Raw genomic sequence first — 17,477 nt, 5'->3', positions numbered from 1 at the left:
CAGCCTCCACAGAACTCCTCTGCTCAGCTGCATTTACACAACAGATTTGAAATTCTTACATCATTAACATACAATCAGGAAACACATCTTGTGGAGGACCACAGTTTCTTAGATACCACTCAGTGGACCATCCTGGATCAATGCGCAGGGGATAGCCCTGACAGGGACAGTGCATCACCACAGTCACACTTATGTAATCATGCAAATGCTCCATCCCCAATCATAGACCAGGAGCAACAGGAACATCCTTGGGAGAGTAATGGGCTCTCGGATGTATCTCAATGGATTGTCATTGATGAATGCACTGGGGATGTTGAGGAGGAGGACAACACTTTACACCTACATGATTCACTTCAACAGGAACACTCTTCAGGGGACATACACACTGTCTTGCACAAAAGGGACCCTGTCAATCCTCAAAGGAAACAGGTCTTGGTAGTAGGTGACTCCCTCCTTAGAGGAACGGAAGCCATCATTTCCAGACCGGATGGGATGGCTCGAGAAACATGCTGCCTCCCGGGGGCAAAAATACACCATATCACTCAGAGGCTCAGCAGGCTCCTAAAGCCCCATCACCCTCCCCACCTTATGTTGATTCATGTAGGTACCAATGACACCGCTAGGCATACTTTTCAAAAGATCACAAATGATTTTCGAGCTCTGGGAACAAAGCTAAAACTGTATAATGTACATGTGATCTTTTCATCCCTCCTCCCCGTTGTAGGACACGGCTCTACAAGGGCCGGAAAAATAGTACAGGTCAATAACTGGCTCAGAAAATGGTGTCAAGAGGAGCATTTTGGCTTCCTTGACCATGGTCTACTCTTCCAAGAGGATGGACTACTGGCAAGCGATGGGGTGCATCTCACACAAGTAGGAAAACATCTTTTTGCACACAGACTCACAAACCTCATCAGGCGCACTTTAAACTAAATCCACTGGGGGAGGGGAACAACAGCCTGGCGAACACTATATTACCCACGACCACAGGGAACCGCCGTAAGGCTAAACGGAGGGCTGCACAAACACAGCAAGGACCAAGTACAGAGAGCACAATAATCCCAAATAAACAGTTCGAGGGGAGGTCACAGGGGCTTACATGTCTTTACACTAATGCTCAGAGCATGGGAAATAAGCAAGACGAACTCCAACTCCTAGCACAGCACCACACATACGATGTCATAGGCATCACTGAAACCTGGTGGGATGACTCCCATCACTGGAATTTAACCATTGAGGGCTATAACCTCTTTCACAGAAATAGAACAAAGGGGAGAGGAGGGGGAGTAGCTTTATATGTCAAAAACAGTTACGTTGCAGAAGAAATGCAAGACTGTAATCCGGGAAACCAGCTTGAAAGCATCTGGATAAGAATCAAGGGAACCGGGACTCAAAAAGATCTTGTCGTGGGTGTCTACTACAGACCTCCGAGTCAGGATGAAGGACTTGATGAAGCCTTCTGTCAACAGCTGACCAAACAGGCACAAAGAAGAGATATAGTAGTCATGGGCGATTTCAATTATCCCGATATCTGCTGGAAAACAAACTCAGCCAAGAGTACAAAGTCCAACAAATTCCTCACTTGCCTTGCAGATAATTTTATGGTCCAGAAGGTAGAAGAGGCAACTAGGGGATCAGCAACTCTTGATCTAATCTTAACAAATGTGGAAGACCTGATCAATACAGTTGAAGTGGTTGGATCCTTAGGGGCAAGTGACCATGTGCTCCTGCAGTTTGCAATACAAAGGAATGCTGAAACTAAGACAAGTCAAACACGCATTCTGGACTTTAAGAGAGCTGACTTCCAAAAAATGAAGGAATTACTGAGCGGCATTCCATGGACGCCGATATTAAAAAACAAGGGAGTTAAGGATGGATGGGAGTTTTTCAAAAGTGAAATACTCAAGGCGCAAATGCAAACAGTGCCAACAAAGAAGAAAAATAAGACAAGTGCAAAGAAGCCAGAATGGATGTCCAAAGAACTTCTAACTGAGCTAAAGCTCAAAAGTGACATGCACAAGAAGTGGAAAAGGGGAGAAATCACCAAAGAAGAATTCAAACGTATAGCCAACTCCTGTAGGGAAAAGGTTCGCAAGGCTAAAGCGCAAAATGAGCTCAGGCTTGCCAGGGACATAAAAAACAACAAAAAAGGTTTTTTTGCTTATGTTGGTAGAAAAAGGAAGAAAAAGGAGGCGATAGGGCCACTGCAAGGAGTAGATGGGGTGATGGTGACAGGGGATAGGGAAAAGGCAGAACTGCTTAATGCCTTCTTTGCCTCGGTCTTCTCACAAAAAGAAAGCCATCTTCAACCTCAGCAACATGGAATGGACGAAGGATTGGGGGAAATCCAACCCCAAATAGGGAAACAAGTTGTCCAGGAACACCTGGCCACTCTAAACGAATTCAAGTCCCCAGGGCCAGATCAGCTACATCCAAGAGTATTGAAGGAACTAGCGGAAGTTATTTCAGAACCACTGGCAATCATCTTCGAGAGTTCTTGGAGAACAGGAGAAGTCCCAGCAGATTGGAGGAGGGCGAATGTGGTCCCTATCTTCAAGAAGGGAAAAAAGAATGACCCAAACAATTACCGTCCGGTCAGCCTCACATCAATACCAGGCAAGATTCTGGAAAAGATCATTAAGGAAGTGGTCTGCAAACACTTAGAAACAAATGCGGTCATTGCTAATAGTCAACACGGATTTACCAAAAACAAGTCATGCCAGACTAATCTGATCTCTTTTTTCGATAGAGTTACGAGTTGGGTCGATACAGGGAATGCCGTGGATGTAGCATATCTAGATTTCAGTAAGGCCTTCGACAAAGTCCCCCACGACCTTCTGGCAAACAAACTAGTAAAATGTGGGCTAGACAAAACTACGGTTAGGTGGATCTGTAATTGGCTAAGCGAACGAACCCAAAGGGTGCTCACCAATGCGTCGTCTTCATCATGGAAAGAAGTGACAAGTGGAGTGCCGCAGGGCTCCGTCCTGGGCCCGGTTCTGTTCAACATCTTTATTAACGACTTAGACGAAGGGTTAGAAGGCACGATCATCAAGTTTGCAGATGACACCAAACTCGGAGGGATAGCTAACACTCCAGAAGACAGGAGCAGAATTCAAAACGATCTTGACAGACTAGAGAGATGATTGGCTGAAACTAACAAAATGAAGTTCAACAGGGACAAATGCAAGATACTTCACTTCGGCAGAAAAAATGGAAATCAAAGATACAGAATGGGGGACGCCTGGCTTGACAGCAGTGTGTGCGAAAAGGATCTTGGAGTCCTCGTGGACAACAAGTTGAACATGAGCCTACAATGTGATGCGGCGGCTAAAAAGGCCAATGGGATTTTGGCCTGCATCAATAGGGGAATAACGTCTAGATCCAGGGAAGTCATGCTCCCCCTCTATTCTGCCTTGGTCAGACCACACCTGGAATACTGTGTCCAGTTTTGGGCACCGCAGATGAAGGGAGATGCTGACAAGCTGGAAAGCGTCCAGAGGAGGGCAACTAAAATGATGAAGGGTCTGGAGAACAAGCCCTATGAGGAGAGGCTTAAAGAGCTGGGCATGTTTAGCCTGCAGAAGAGAAGGCTGAGAGGAGACATGATAGCCATGTACAAATATGTGAGGGGAAGTCATAGGGAGGAGGGAGCAAGCTTATTTTCTGCTGCCCTGCAGACTAGGACACGGAACAATGGCTTCAAACTACAGGAAAGGAGATTCCACCTGAACATCAGGAAGAACTTCCTCACTGTGAGGGCTGTTCGGCAGTGGAACTCTCTCCCCCGGGCCGTGGTGGAGGCTCCTTCTTTGGAGGCTTTTAAGCAGAGGCTGGATGGCCATCTGTCGGGGGTGCTTTGAATGCGATTTCCTGCTTCTTAGCGGGGGGTTGGACTAGATGGCCCTTGAGGTCTCTTCCAACTCTACTATTCTATGATTCTATGATTCTTTGTTACTCCCCCCAACATTTATCCTCTAGACTGTTTCACTATCTGATGTCCCTGTCCCCCGAGGTTTTTATTCTGATCCCTTTCTCACCCCGAGTTTTAACTTAGTGTTCATGCGGCCTGCCTTTGTTATATTGCTTTCTTGACTTTGTGTTGTACTGCACATTTTTATCTATTGTATTGTTTAATTGTATTATGATATGTTGTTTTTTATTATTTATTATTTTTTATTTTATTTTTTTATTTTGTTATATTGTATTGTTCTGGGCATGGCCCCATGTAAGCCGCCCCGAGTCCCCGTTGGGGAGATGGTGGCGGGGTATAAATAAAGTATTATTATTATTATTACTATTATTATTATTATTATTGTTATTATTATTCCTGTGAGAAACTCTGGATGTCATTCCTGACATATGGCAACCCTAAGGCTTGCACAACAGGCTTCTATAAGGCCATTGCAAGGTTTCCCTGACAAGATGTGTTCAGGAGGGTTGACTGCCTTTCTCTGAGGCCAAGAGAGAGTGCCTTGTCCATGGCCCTCATGGCCCAACGATTCTGCAATGGGAATTGTGTTTTGTTCCCTTTCCTTTCCTTCTTGGGGAGTCTCTGTTTCCTCCAAGTGGAGGATGTAGATTTGCTTTTCGTGGGATAACCATGGGACCTCTCCCTCTCCCCTTCTCTCTGTGTTTCCAGGGGGCTCGAGAGACCTTTGAGAGCTACTACCGGAAGCAGAGGCGAAAGCAGGCCCGGCTGGTGCTGCAGCCCCCCTCCAACATGGTACGGTTCTCTCCCATGGGACCCACACAGGCTTGGGACCCACCTTTCTTTCCCCCTTAAACGCACACCGTCACAGGTTAACCTTGTTCCTTTTCTCTCCCCTTTTGTGCCAAACTCCAGCATGAGACCCTGGGGGGCTACCGGAAGTACTTCAACCAGATCGTAGGGTAGGTACTCTCTTTCTTTCTGCTCCCATGTTCTTTTTGATTTTTGCTGTGCCTGTATTTTTTTTGTATATATTTTTATTGTGATATATGAAAAAAGAAATGTACAGTCTTCAAAATCAACAATCAAAATACAGTAGAGTCTCACTTATCCAACATAAACGGGTCGGCAGAATGTTGGATAAGCGAATATGTTGGATAATAAGGAGGGATTAAGGAAAAGCCTATTTAACATCAAATTAGGTTATGATTTTACAAATTAAGCATCAAAACATCATATTATACAACAAATTTGACAGAAAAAGTAGTTCAATACGCAGTAATGCTATGTAGTAATTACTGTATTTACGAATTTAGCACCAAAATAGCACGATGTATTGAAAACATTGACTACAAAAATGCATTGGATAATCCAGAACGTTGGATAAGCGAGTGTTGGATAAGTGAGATTCTACTGTACAAGTACTTGTATTCTGTACTTGTATTCTTTCCCCAGTCCCACCACCTTCTCATTCCCACCGTGAACCACCAGCCATGACTTTCGGCACCATATGGAACTATTATCGGCACGAGCCAACTTGGGCCCTTCAGGTTTTTTGGACTCCAACTCCCACAATTCCTAACAGCCTCGGGCCCTTTCCTTTTCCCACTCAGCACTGAGCGGGAAAGCTTTTCCCCTGACATTAAGTCCAGTCCTGTCCAACTCTGGGGGTTGGTGCTCATCTACATTTCTAAGCCAAAGAGCTGCCGTTGTCCATAGACACCTCCAAGGTCATGTGGCCACTGGCATGACTGCATGGAGTGCCGTTACCTTCCCGCCAGAGCAGTACCTATTGATCTACTCACATTTGCTAGATGGGAAGAAGCTGGGGCTAACAGTGGGAGCTCATCCCTCTTCCCAGATTCAAACTGGTGACCTTTCAGTTAGCAAGTTCAGCAGCTCAGCATTTTAACCTAATGTGCCACTGGAGGCTTTTAATATCTGGCACCCAGTATTAAAAAACTCTAAAATCAGGACAGTAAATAAAGAACAACATTCAGAAGACAGGAGAATTCCAGACATGAAACAATCAGGGCCAGCTGATACATCCCAACAAAGGCTTTGAAGCTGCAAGGCTATTCAGTGCTAATCAAGCTGGCCAATGGCAACATTCACACCTGCCTCAAAGAGACAAGGGTTCTTTCTTTCTCCCACCCTGGACATTATTGGGCCCGGGCTGTGGCGCAGGCGGGAGAGCAAGCCAGCTGCAATTAACTGCAATGAATCACTCTGACCAGGAGGTCATGAGTCCGAGGCCCGCTCGGAGCCTATGTTTGTTTGTCTTTGTCCTATGTTAAAAAGGCATTGAAAAAACCCTATATGTGTAATGTGATCCGCCCTGAGTCCCCTTCAGGGTGAGAAGGGCGGAATATAAATGCTGTAAATAAATAAATAAATAAATAAATAAATAATTCCACAGATAGATAGATAGATAGATAGATAGATAGATAGATAGATAGATAGATATTAACCCAACTTGCCTAATTTCCAATATACCTCACAACCTTTGAGGATGTCTGCCATAGATGTGGATGAAACGTCAGGAGAGAATGCTTCTGGAACATGGCAAGGTAGCCCGGAAAACTCACAGCAACCCATTTTGTTAGTTTCTTTAGTCATCTTTTTCCAAAACTTTGTTACCACCATACAGATCCACCAAACATGGAAGAAGGTGTCTTTCTGTGCTTTGCGTATCCAACATTCTCCTCTTTGGGATTTTTCAATTTTAGCCATTAGTTCAAATTCCTTTATTTTTTAAAAAAGCTTCCTTAAGCTCATATTAGGCAAGTAGTGGGTCTGAATGCCCCGATCTTAGAGTGCTGATGTTTGCTTGGAGGGTCCTGGCTTTCTTTTGAGCAGCTGGAGTCCTTGGCGAGGGCAAACAAGGCTGTGCTGGGGCTGAAGGAGGTCATTCCTGGCACTTCCTCTGACCAGGCCACATGGACTGCTGACCGCTGCCTCTCTCCTTGTCTCTCTCTTGTCAGCTTCTTTGTCATTGAGGACCACATCCTGCACACCAGCCAGGGCTTGGTGGACAGAGCCTACATCGACGAACTGTGGGACATGGCCCTGTCGAAAACCATCGCGGCGCTCCGGACACATTCAGTGCGTGACGGCCGTGCGGTGTTGGGGCTTAAAATACAACATGTTGAATCTCTTTGGTAGCAGAGCTTATGGAACACTAAGATGCAGAAGCCAGAACAGAAAGATCAGCCACGAAAAATCTGGTTCACTGTTTTGAACTGTTCTTTGGACTGGGCCCATAACCTGTTGGGTTTAAGATATATGATTTGGCAAATCTATTGGGTAGAGAGAAGCCAGAGCAGAAAGACCAGCTACCTCCCCATTGACTGCCGTTATCAGTCGTGAGACTCACTTGCCTTTTAATGGTGTTTCTTTCTCTTGAGGACATTTTTGCTTGCTTTGCAATAGTCCAAGAGAAAGGGAGGGAAATCTTTTGCTAGTATGTGTTTCTAAAATGGGGGGAGGGGGGAAACAAATGTTATCAAAAAGTACACAAAACAAAGCCACGGAAAATCTGGCTTCCTTTTCTTAACTGTTCTTTGCCCTGGGCCCATAACTAGTTGGGCTTCAAATAGGAGATTTGGTCACAGAGCGTATGGCACACTATGGCAAAAGCACATCCCTTTCCTCTGTGTGTGTATGTGTGTGGGGAGGGGGGGGGGGGGTTCTGGGGTGGGCCAGGGGCATTGCACACCATGGGCAGGTGAGATGGAGGAAGCTGGACATAGATTCTGTGCCGCTCTTCACCTCAAACATGTCCACCCGTCAGCAAGGCAATAACTATGTCTATCTTCTTGCTCCCCTCCTCTTTGTTCTCTTCCAGTCATACTGCTCTGATCCCAACCTGGTCTTGGACCTGAAAAACCTCATTGTGCTCTTTGCTGATACCCTCCAGGTATGTCGCCTACTCACCTGCCTCTGCTTTACCTGCCTCACGAGGCGCCAGTCCTCATGGGTTCAAACCTGGCCTTCTTCTGGGCCCTGGCCTCCTCTTCTGCCCCAACAGGGCTGATGGTCCTCTTTGGCTCGCAGGAGCTAGAATCATAGAATCATAGTGTTGGAAGAGACCACGTGGGCCATCTAGTCCGACCCCAATCTGCCACTGCAGGAAAAGCACACTCAAAGCACCCCAATAGATGGTCATCCAACCTCTGTTTAAAAGCTTCCAAGGAGCTTCCACCAGATTCCGAGGCAGAGAGTTCCGCTGCAGAACAGCTTTCCTTATGGTCAGGAAGTTCTTCCTAATTTACAGGGAATCTCTCCTGTAATTTGAACCCTTTCCTGTAATTTGAATCCATGGCTCCATTGAGTCCTAATCTCCAGAACAGGGGTCCCCAAACTAAGGCCCGGGGGCCGGATGCGGCCCTCTAAGGTCATTTATCTGGCCCCCGTCCTCAGTTTTAGACTTAGGCTCACCAAAGTCAGAAATGACTTGAAGGCACATAACAACAACAGTCCTAATTAACTTTACTATCTCATTGGCCAGAAGCAGGCCCACACTTCCCATTGAAATCCTGGTAGGATTATGTAGGTTAAAATTGTTTTTATTTTTAAATATTGCATTGTTTTTTCATTTACTAATATTGTGCTATGCTAATAATATCATATATTGTGTACCTATATACATATAATATTGATAATAATATTATAATGTAATACAATATAATACTAATAATAATACAATATAATAATATTAATTATATATTAAATGTAATATTCTTAATATTACAGTATAGTGGTATAGTACAATATAGTAATATATAATGCTAATATTGTGCTATGCTAATAATATAATATATTGTATGTACATACAACTTGTAAACTGCTCTGAGCCCCCTTCGGGATGAGATTGAGTGGGGTATAAATGTAGTAAACAAACAAACAAATAATTGTTGTTGGGGGGTTTTTGCACTACAAATAAGACATGTGCAGTGTGCATAGGAATTTGTGCGTTTTTTTTTCAAATGATAATTCAGCCCCTCAACAGTCTGAGGGACCATGAACCGGCCCTCCACTTAAAAAGTTTGAGGACCCCTGCTCCAGAACATCAGAAAGGCAGCCTGCTCCCTCCTCCTTATGACACCCTTTCCGATATTTACTCACGGCTGCTCTCATGTCTTATCCCCACCTTCTCTTCCGCAGGATAAACAGACCCAGATCTTTCGGTCGCTCCTCATAGGGAATCCTGTTTTCCAGACCTTTGATCCTTTGAGCCGCCCTCTTCCTCTGTTCACCTTCCATCTTAGAGTTAGTATCTCTCTTGAACGGTGGTGCCCAGAATTTGACACAGTGTGATTCCAGGTGAAGAGGTCTGATCAAAGCAGAATAGAGAGGCACCAGGAACTCCCTCGATCTAGACATTATTCCCCTTCCAATGGAGCCCAAAATCCCAGCATTAGGCTTCACAGCCTGGCTGGTTTGAGGGCATTTTGGACTTTTTGTTTTGTTTTCAAGGACTGAGAAGAGCCTGACGCCTGCCACACTTCCTTCCCTCCAAGGGGCCTTATATGATAAGTCAAGGAACAAGGCAGGAGGGATATTTCACACACCACCTGTTCAAGGCATAGGCTCCACTATGCAAACCGCAGGGGTGACACGTGTCCTTTTGCCCATCTGGGCCTTGCTCGGGGATCCTTGTTGGCAGCAGCATCCTGTGGGGTGTCCGCAGAGATTGGCCAGGGGACCTCTCTGTGGTCAGCTATGCTTTGACCCCGCGCCTGGTCTCTCTCCAGGGATACGGCTTTCCCGTCCATCAGCTCTTCGACTTGCTCCTGGAAATCCGGGATCAGTACAGCGAGACCCTGCTGAAGACCTGGGCGGGAACTTTCCGGTAAGAAGCGGTCGTCTTATTTCTTTCCTGGGCCATTCCCATAGCGATACTTAAAGCCAGAAAATGCCCAAATATCTATTACCACAACTAAAGAAGTGGCCAGCATGGCTGAGGAATAATAATAGTAATAATAATCATCATCATCATCATAATCATCATCATCTTTATTTATACCTCGCCACCATCTCCCCACAGGGGCTCGGGGCGGCTCACATGGGGCAAAGCCCGATCAGCATAGTTTACAAAAACAACAGCATAAATACATTACACAATATACAAAAGATAAAACACAATAAGGCAATAAAACAAGAGTTAATACAACAGTAATAATATCAATCAACCACCAAGTACAATTCAGTCGACTTCATAGATGGGGGAACTGCAGCAGCAATATAAAAATATAAAAATAGCATCATCTGGTGTTGCTTCCCAAAAGCAACTTTTTCAACCTCTGTTGAAATCACAAGGCAAATCTCAGAGTAAAACTGATAGGAGATGGCATTAGAAGAGGCAGGATTTAAAATACTTCTTCACCTGAAATACAATCTAAGCCTAAATGCTTGGGAAAGGAAAGAGCACTTCCCAACAAGAAACTAAACATGGAAAGGCGTTGAAAGTATTTTCCTTACAAACTTGTGCAAATCACCCTAAAGATAAAACTTCCTTAGGTGAGGCAAAAGATAGATTGAGTCTGAGTAGAAGGATCAATTCTGGCAAAAATAGGAGCAAAGATTCTCTTTCAAAGTAATAATAAAATAATAATACAATCTGCCAACTGCAAAAGGCCACCCTACTGGGATCTGCACGCATCATCCGAAAATACATCACACAGTCCTAGACACTTGGGAAGTGTTCGACTTGTGATTTTGTGATACGGAATCCAGCATATCTATCTTGTTTGTTGTGAAATAATAATAATAATAATAATAATAATAATAATAATAAGAAGAAGAAGAAGAAGAAGAAGAAGAAGAAGTTTATTTATATCCCGCCACCATCTCCCCCAAAGGGAACTCGGGGCAGCTCACAGAAATATCAGATACAAAACAAAACAGTGTACAGTACATCAATAAACAATAACATACACCAATTATAATATTTAAACACTAACCAAAAAAATGAAACATACTTACTAAAAACATATAATTAAAACTAGTGAGGTTGTCATGGTAGATTAGCAAAGTGCACATTATAAGTAGCACTTTCTATAAGTAAAAGAAAAGAGGGAGGAAACTCCTTTCATCTTATGCCAAAGAGAAGCAAATCTTTGCTCTGAGACAGGGACAGCTCACACTGGCTTTTGTAAAACCAAGAAGGATGTTCTTCCTTTTAACATATGCATATATTTTTTTAAATGAACGCCTTTTGGTTCACCCACCTGGGCATGCGTGGCTGGCAAACCAACAGTCTTGATGCCACCCTCCATCGCCTCCCCTGTTGCTTCTGTGTTTCCCAGGCAGATTCTGGATTCGGACAACTACAGCCCCATCCCAGTGGCCAATGAAGAGCTGTACCTAAAGATGGTGGGGCAGTTTCCCTTCCACGATCCAGAGCTGGAGAAGGTGAGCGAGGGCTGCCTTGAGTAAGTGAGGGAGTGAGTGAGCAGTGGGATCTCTATGCTCCCTTTGGAGTCACTACCTGGCTGATGCCTGTCAGGGTGCTTTGAGGCCAGCGGTGGAACCAGGCGCCCAGTTGCTCCAGAAGAGTTTGCTCCAAAGCAGCTCAGTGCCGACTCAAGGAAAGGGGAGGGTGCATTGCCTTGAGATACTCCTCTGTCCTTAGAATTTGCCGAAAGGGAAGTTTACTGACCAAAGGGAGCAGAAGCAGAGTTTGGTGAGGAGGCAAACAAGAAGCACAATGGGAGCAGGACACTGTCCTCACACTGGCACCACTTTATAGGATGGAAATGGGCTCTCGCTCTCTTTTTTAAAGGGGATGTCTAAGGCAGGGGTGTCAGGCTCATTTCCATGGAGGGCCACCTCCACCTCATGGTTGCCTTCAAAATCCATAGACAGCGAACCCAGAGGGAGGAACATGGCCATACAGCTTCAGGAACATGGCCATACAGCCCGAAAACACACAACAACCCTGTGATTTCGGCCGTGAAAGCCATTGACAACACAGAGAGAACTAATTACACAAGCCAACAAAATCAGACTTTTTGTAATCATCAGAAATGAGAGCAGCACAAAACAATTTTTATGCTGATTTTCAATATGTCTTTATTTTTTCCCCATCATGTCACCTTTTAAAAATATGACGAGTGGTACATTACAGTGGACTACTGTAAAGTCTGCACATTTTCTATTATATTCGTGTAACACAAGCCAACAAGTATTTTTCATCAGATATAGTTTTAGATCATTCTTACAGAGTTTTTTTTGCACCAAATTCTGATCTGTGTTTATTTTTTTCCCACCACATGGAGCTTTTGCGATAAGGCTAATCGAATAGTTAATTCATTTACGCACTGATATCCATAGACTCTAATTAACTAATTACAATCCAAACAGAGTAATCAAATATAAACAGTACAACTGTAGTGTGCTTGCAAGTTACAATGTCATTCAGTAGGCTTAAGCTCTCAATGTTTGATCAGACATGTTTTACAGATGATTTTCTGGCGTATATGATTTCCCGATGTTCATGATACAACACCCAGCAGTAGTCTCCCTCCCATCATGCTTGCATTCCACAAACCTTGGTAGTGCTGTTCCATCAACAGAATATCTTGGTGCAAGAGTTCTCATTGCTCATCATGCCAAGATTTTCAGGAAAGAATTCCAGGTGGGAGCTCAAGAAATGCATTTTCAGTGACATGCTGCAGCCCAGTTTCTGGTAAGCATCAAGCAGATTCTGGACTCCTTCTTTGCATGCTAGAGACCTGTGGTTACTAAGAAAGTTTTCACAAAGCCAAAGACAAAACTGAAGGCAAAGTATCTAGTCTGCAGCGAGTTATATATAACTATACTTGCTTACTCAGCATTGCACCATCAGTAAGAAGCTATTATGCAGTTGAGTTCCTAGTGGTCACTGGGTATCGCACAACAGGGATGCAATCATCTAGACCTACTCCTTGTTGGAGTAAGATAATATGCTGACATGGGCAACTAACTTAATCAGGCATATAATTGATTAATTATACAGGATTAATGATAGCCCTATACAACATGATATGGTACAAAACATAAAAACAGTCATTATTATTGATATCCGTGTGTAAATGCATTAATTATTTGATTAACCTAATCTCAAAAATTACACCTGATAGAGAAAACATAAACACAGATCTGAATTCAGCGCAAAAAACTGTAAGAATGACTTAAAATTATATCTGATAAAAATACTTGTTGGCTTGTGTTATCCTTCTTGAAACAGGTGGCCGGTGCTCTCTAGTTTTTACCCAGTTTGGATCCCCAGGTATTAGTGAGCGACAGCTCCCATCACCTTTGAATATCCTCCATGTGAACTGGGGATAATGGGGATTGCAATCCAACAGCCCTTGTGGCTTTGAGGTTGGGGAAAGGTTAAAGTGCATTTTGGAGTTGGACATCATATCCACAAGTCTTGTATTGAAATTGAAACCTCATTCTCCTGGCCAAAGAGAACAAATTGCAGCCTGCCGGATGTTCTTGTATCCCAATTCCCATTAGCCCTAGACATGTCTAACGGTGTGGAACACAGAAGGGTTGGAGTCCAGCATCTGGAAAAGGGCCTCCTCAAAGGAGATGTGGGATGGATTTGGCCCACAGGCCTTGAGCTTGACACATGTGATGCAAGGCACCCAGTTGCCAGCTCCATCAGGGTGGCATGATGCAACTAGAGGAGAAGGCCTGGTTCCCTGGGTTCCTGCCTGGAAAGATATCATGCCCAAGTGGCCTCTTTCCTGCCTTCAAGTCATTTCTGGATTATGACAACCCAACAGTGAACTTATCACAGGCTTTTCCTGGCCAGATTACACCCTGGTCACCTCAGTTGAAGCACAACAGGTGTGTCTGGAAGCTCAGTGTCTGCTCTGAGCGCCTACTTGGGCCTGTTCGTTTCCCCTTCTGCTCACTATCTCTCTTCTCTTTCCTGCCCCATCCTTTTCAGCAACCGTTCCCCAAGAAGCTCCCCTTCTCCGAATTCGTGCCTCGGGTGTACAGCCAGATCAAGGAGTTCATCTACGCGTGCCTCAAGTTCTCCGAAGACCTCCACCTCAGGTAAGAATCACCAGATGTCGCTGATGTCTTCCTTTGATTTCTCCCCAACCGACAAGACTGTCGCATGCTTTCTTCTTGTAAGACTTGATGGGCGTACTTAGGAGCCCGTGATTGAACACGTTCCTTCTTTGATGGCTTTTCTGCTCAGGCAGAGCTCACCACCCCCACCTCCGTCCAACCAATGACATGATCCCTAATCTTTACCTTGTTTGGCTGTGGCCACATTGTCTGAACTGGAAGTGCTGCTGGGGAGGCATTCTTTGGCCAAAGACAAGGCTGGGGTTGAGGTAGCGAATGGATGGGGCTGCCAGCTAAGCTCATGTGGGAAATGCCCATGGGTTGTGCGTGCGTTTCTGGTCCACAGATAGTCTGCTGCTCTCGCCAAACCTCCCTACTTGGAAAACGTTGGGCTTAAAATATGAGATTTCATGGATCACTTTGGTAGCAGGAAGACCAGCCGCCTCCCCCATACACAGGGTCTACCAGGGAAAAGAACCAAACTCAAATAAAATGTATAAACAGATGTTTACTCATAGTTTGTGCATAACCACACACAGGTTATGTAAGGTAAGATAGGGTTCTGCGTAGTATTGGAAAGGTTGGAGGGTCTCATCCAGGGGCGCTTGCTCACCATGTGCTCTGTGCGGAAGGGTCGGAGAGGAAAAGGGGAATGGGCAAACCCATGCAGCCCCAGGGGAAAACAAAAGGAGCGTGTACATGGATCAGGACAAGAACGTGCGAACAAACAGACAAACAAATAAGGAGTAAACAATCAACATGTGTAAGCTTCTATAGCAGGCATGGGCAAACTTCAGCCCTCCGTGTGTTTTGGACTTCTGTTAGGAATTGTGGAAGTTGAAGCCTTGTTGGGGAACTAACAACACATGCACACTAAATGGTTTGTCTGTATGTCCTGTCTTTCCTCTCTTCTTCCTTGTCAGTGTTATGATACCCCCGATTAACATTTGCATGGGTTTTTGAGCATCATCTAGAAAGGTGGTTGTGTTCCCATTGAAATAGACCCTTGGAAGTTAAAAGTTGTAAAAGAGGGGTCTCCTCCTTTGTTCCCCAGTGAGTGTTGTCTTACTTCAGGTTCCATAGTTCTGTTCCAGTTGTCATCTGCTCAGGTCCAGTTATGTTGTTTGCATGCAGCATGGCCTTCTTCTTGGGCCTATGCTCAAGCCAAGAATACCTTTTATGTTCTATCTTTTTGGATTATACCTTTGATATACTGCAACGAAGTTACCTGTACCTGTGTGATCCTTTGCACAAGCTTTCGTGGTTAACTGTTTTATTACATCACCTGGTTGATGTGGCATTTTTGATTTGGCAGACTGAATGCATTTTGTTTGTGTGCATGCTTTAATAGGGGGTGCTGCTGTGAGCAACTATTTCTGATGAGCTTAACTCTGCCTGTTCCTTTTCAAAAAAGCAAGCTCTACTAACCATTTTTTGTGTGTGTCAGGAGTGACTTGAGAAACTGCAAGTCGCTTCTGGAGTGAGAGAATTGGCCGTCTGCAAGGACGTTGCCCAGGGGACGTCCGGATGTTTTGATGTTTTTATCGTGCTTGTGGGAGGCTTCTCTCATGTCCCTGCATGGAGCTGGAGCTGATAGAGGGAGCTCATCCGCGCTCTCCCGGGTTGGGATTCGAACCTGGCAGCTTTCAGATCAGCAACCCAACCTTCAAGTCACAAGGCTTTAATCCACTACTCCTCTCCGAACCATTATACCTCAGCTCATTCTGTTATGTCTTTGACTCTGTTAATATCATGCTAATGAAAGGTAAAGCTCTTTCAAATGATTTGTTTTCTCCCCGGCCTAATAGCTTGAGACCTTTCACATTTTTAACATATACATCCAATAATCCAAAACACCTGGAGGGCCAAAGTTTGCCCATGCCTGTTCTATAGGCTACTATTGCCAATGAGTTCAGCAGGCAAAGGTTGTCCTCTCCAACAGAGAAGAGAGCTCCTTGGCAGGGGATCTGACTGGGAGTGGGAAGAGGGCCCTCAGAGTCAAACCTCCAAGAGGAGATACATGGGTTTATTATTTGTAAATCATAGCCATAGGAGTAGCCAGAACTGTGTTTGAGGCATAGATGGGGAAGAAGGGGCACCAGGTGGTTGCCTTCTGACTGATCATGGCTGTTCTCCTTTCTACCATCTTTCAAATGGCGTGTTCACTAGGCTTTCTCTTCAAGGGCTTTGGGCTGTTTGGCTGTGACCTGTAATCCCCTGAAAGGACAAGCTCTCCCAGGTTCTCTTTTCAAATCAAGGAAAACTCTGGCCACTCCTTGTAGATTTGGAACAACAGTTCCAAGATAATGCTATTCCAAGATAGCATGACCAGTTGGGAGGGCTTGCCTTTACAAGGAGCAGGGCTTCAAAGAGAAGGCCCCAACAACCTGTTTGTAAAGGTAAAACTGGCCTTGTGGTCAAATGTGGGGACCAGATTCCCGGTTCTTCTACTCTTGTCTTTCTCAAGAGAGTGGAGGAGGAGGCCAAGAAGGTCTGAAACCAGTGGCCCTTTCCCTTCCCTTCCGCTTTTCATGGGAGAGTGCCTTTCCTCCGTTGCTCCTGCCTAGAGGTCCCAACCACTTCTTGGAGAAATGCCCTGGAAATTGTGAGTCAGCCCTGGGCCAGTTTCTTGCCTCTCCACCAGCCAAAGAACCCACAAAGCAGCAGGACTTTTGCAATTCCAACCCTGTTTCCTGGCAGTTTGAGATGGTTCCCAGCACAGGCATCTGCTTTAGGAATCCCATATTTGTGTCCCTTGGTCTCCAAGAAAAAAATGGGGACAATAGAGCCTTAACTGGATAGGAAATGCTTCAGTTTGAGACAGAAATGCTTAAGTGTCAGGTGGCCACCATATCTCAGAAGGGTTTCCTCTACAGCTGTAAATCATGGCTTTGCATTCTTGCTTATGGGGCTGAATGACAAGAGTGGGTTCTTCCCTGCTAGACTGTATCCTCCCTGTCTTCAAATGCCTCATAATGTTGTGGAGGAAATATCCTAGGGAGAAAAAATGTGCCCAAAGCCTAGTGTTTATGTAGGAAATTGTGATTTCTGCACATTAAATCCATCCTCAATTCGGAAAACTTAAAAAAAAAAAAACCACAAGGCCCACAAGTGTGATTTCCTGGAGAATCAATCTCTCACAGGCTTGAGCACCTCGGTTTTGACCTCAAATACCACAAATACTGTTCAGACCCTCAAATACTTCTAATTTTATTATCTCCAGTGGGATTTATCAGCTGTTGGAAGTGCATTCCATACTTGTTTCCTTGCCCTCATCTACGTCTTGGTGGCATAGCTCTTATTTCCAGGGGGCCAAGACGTTCCTCTAGTTTTGCTAGGTATGACTTTTGTGGCAATGCTGGCCTTCTTCACCTAGAATCCGTCTTGATTCCTCCTCATGGTCCCTGAAGGAAGCAGGTTCCATGTCTTTGGAACAGGAGTCTTCTGCCAGGATCTTGTTTCTCGGGCAGAA

At 44.8% G+C, this 17,477-nt stretch overlaps 1 protein-coding gene across 2 annotated transcripts in view; it reads left to right on the top strand.

Moving 5' to 3' along the window:
* Nucleotides 1-17,477, top strand: part of exoc6b (exocyst complex component 6B) — a 268,475-nt gene that overhangs the window by 133,984 nt on the left and 117,014 nt on the right. For both annotated transcript variants that reach the window (XM_062982314.1, XM_062982315.1), the window contains exons 9-15: nucleotides 4,643-4,726; nucleotides 4,847-4,893; nucleotides 6,916-7,036; nucleotides 7,779-7,850; nucleotides 9,688-9,785; nucleotides 11,242-11,347; nucleotides 13,878-13,987. In XM_062982314.1, the coding sequence (XP_062838384.1) occupies nucleotides 4,643-4,726; nucleotides 4,847-4,893; nucleotides 6,916-7,036; nucleotides 7,779-7,850; nucleotides 9,688-9,785; nucleotides 11,242-11,347; nucleotides 13,878-13,987 (638 nt within the window). The remainder of the gene's footprint in view (nucleotides 1-4,642; nucleotides 4,727-4,846; nucleotides 4,894-6,915; nucleotides 7,037-7,778; nucleotides 7,851-9,687; nucleotides 9,786-11,241; nucleotides 11,348-13,877; nucleotides 13,988-17,477) is intronic.

The sequence above is a fragment of the Anolis carolinensis genome, chromosome 5 (assembly GCF_035594765.1).
Source record: "Anolis carolinensis isolate JA03-04 chromosome 5, rAnoCar3.1.pri, whole genome shotgun sequence".
NCBI lineage: Eukaryota > Metazoa > Chordata > Lepidosauria > Squamata > Dactyloidae > Anolis > Anolis carolinensis.
This window is presented reverse-complemented; position numbering and strand designations above follow the sequence as displayed.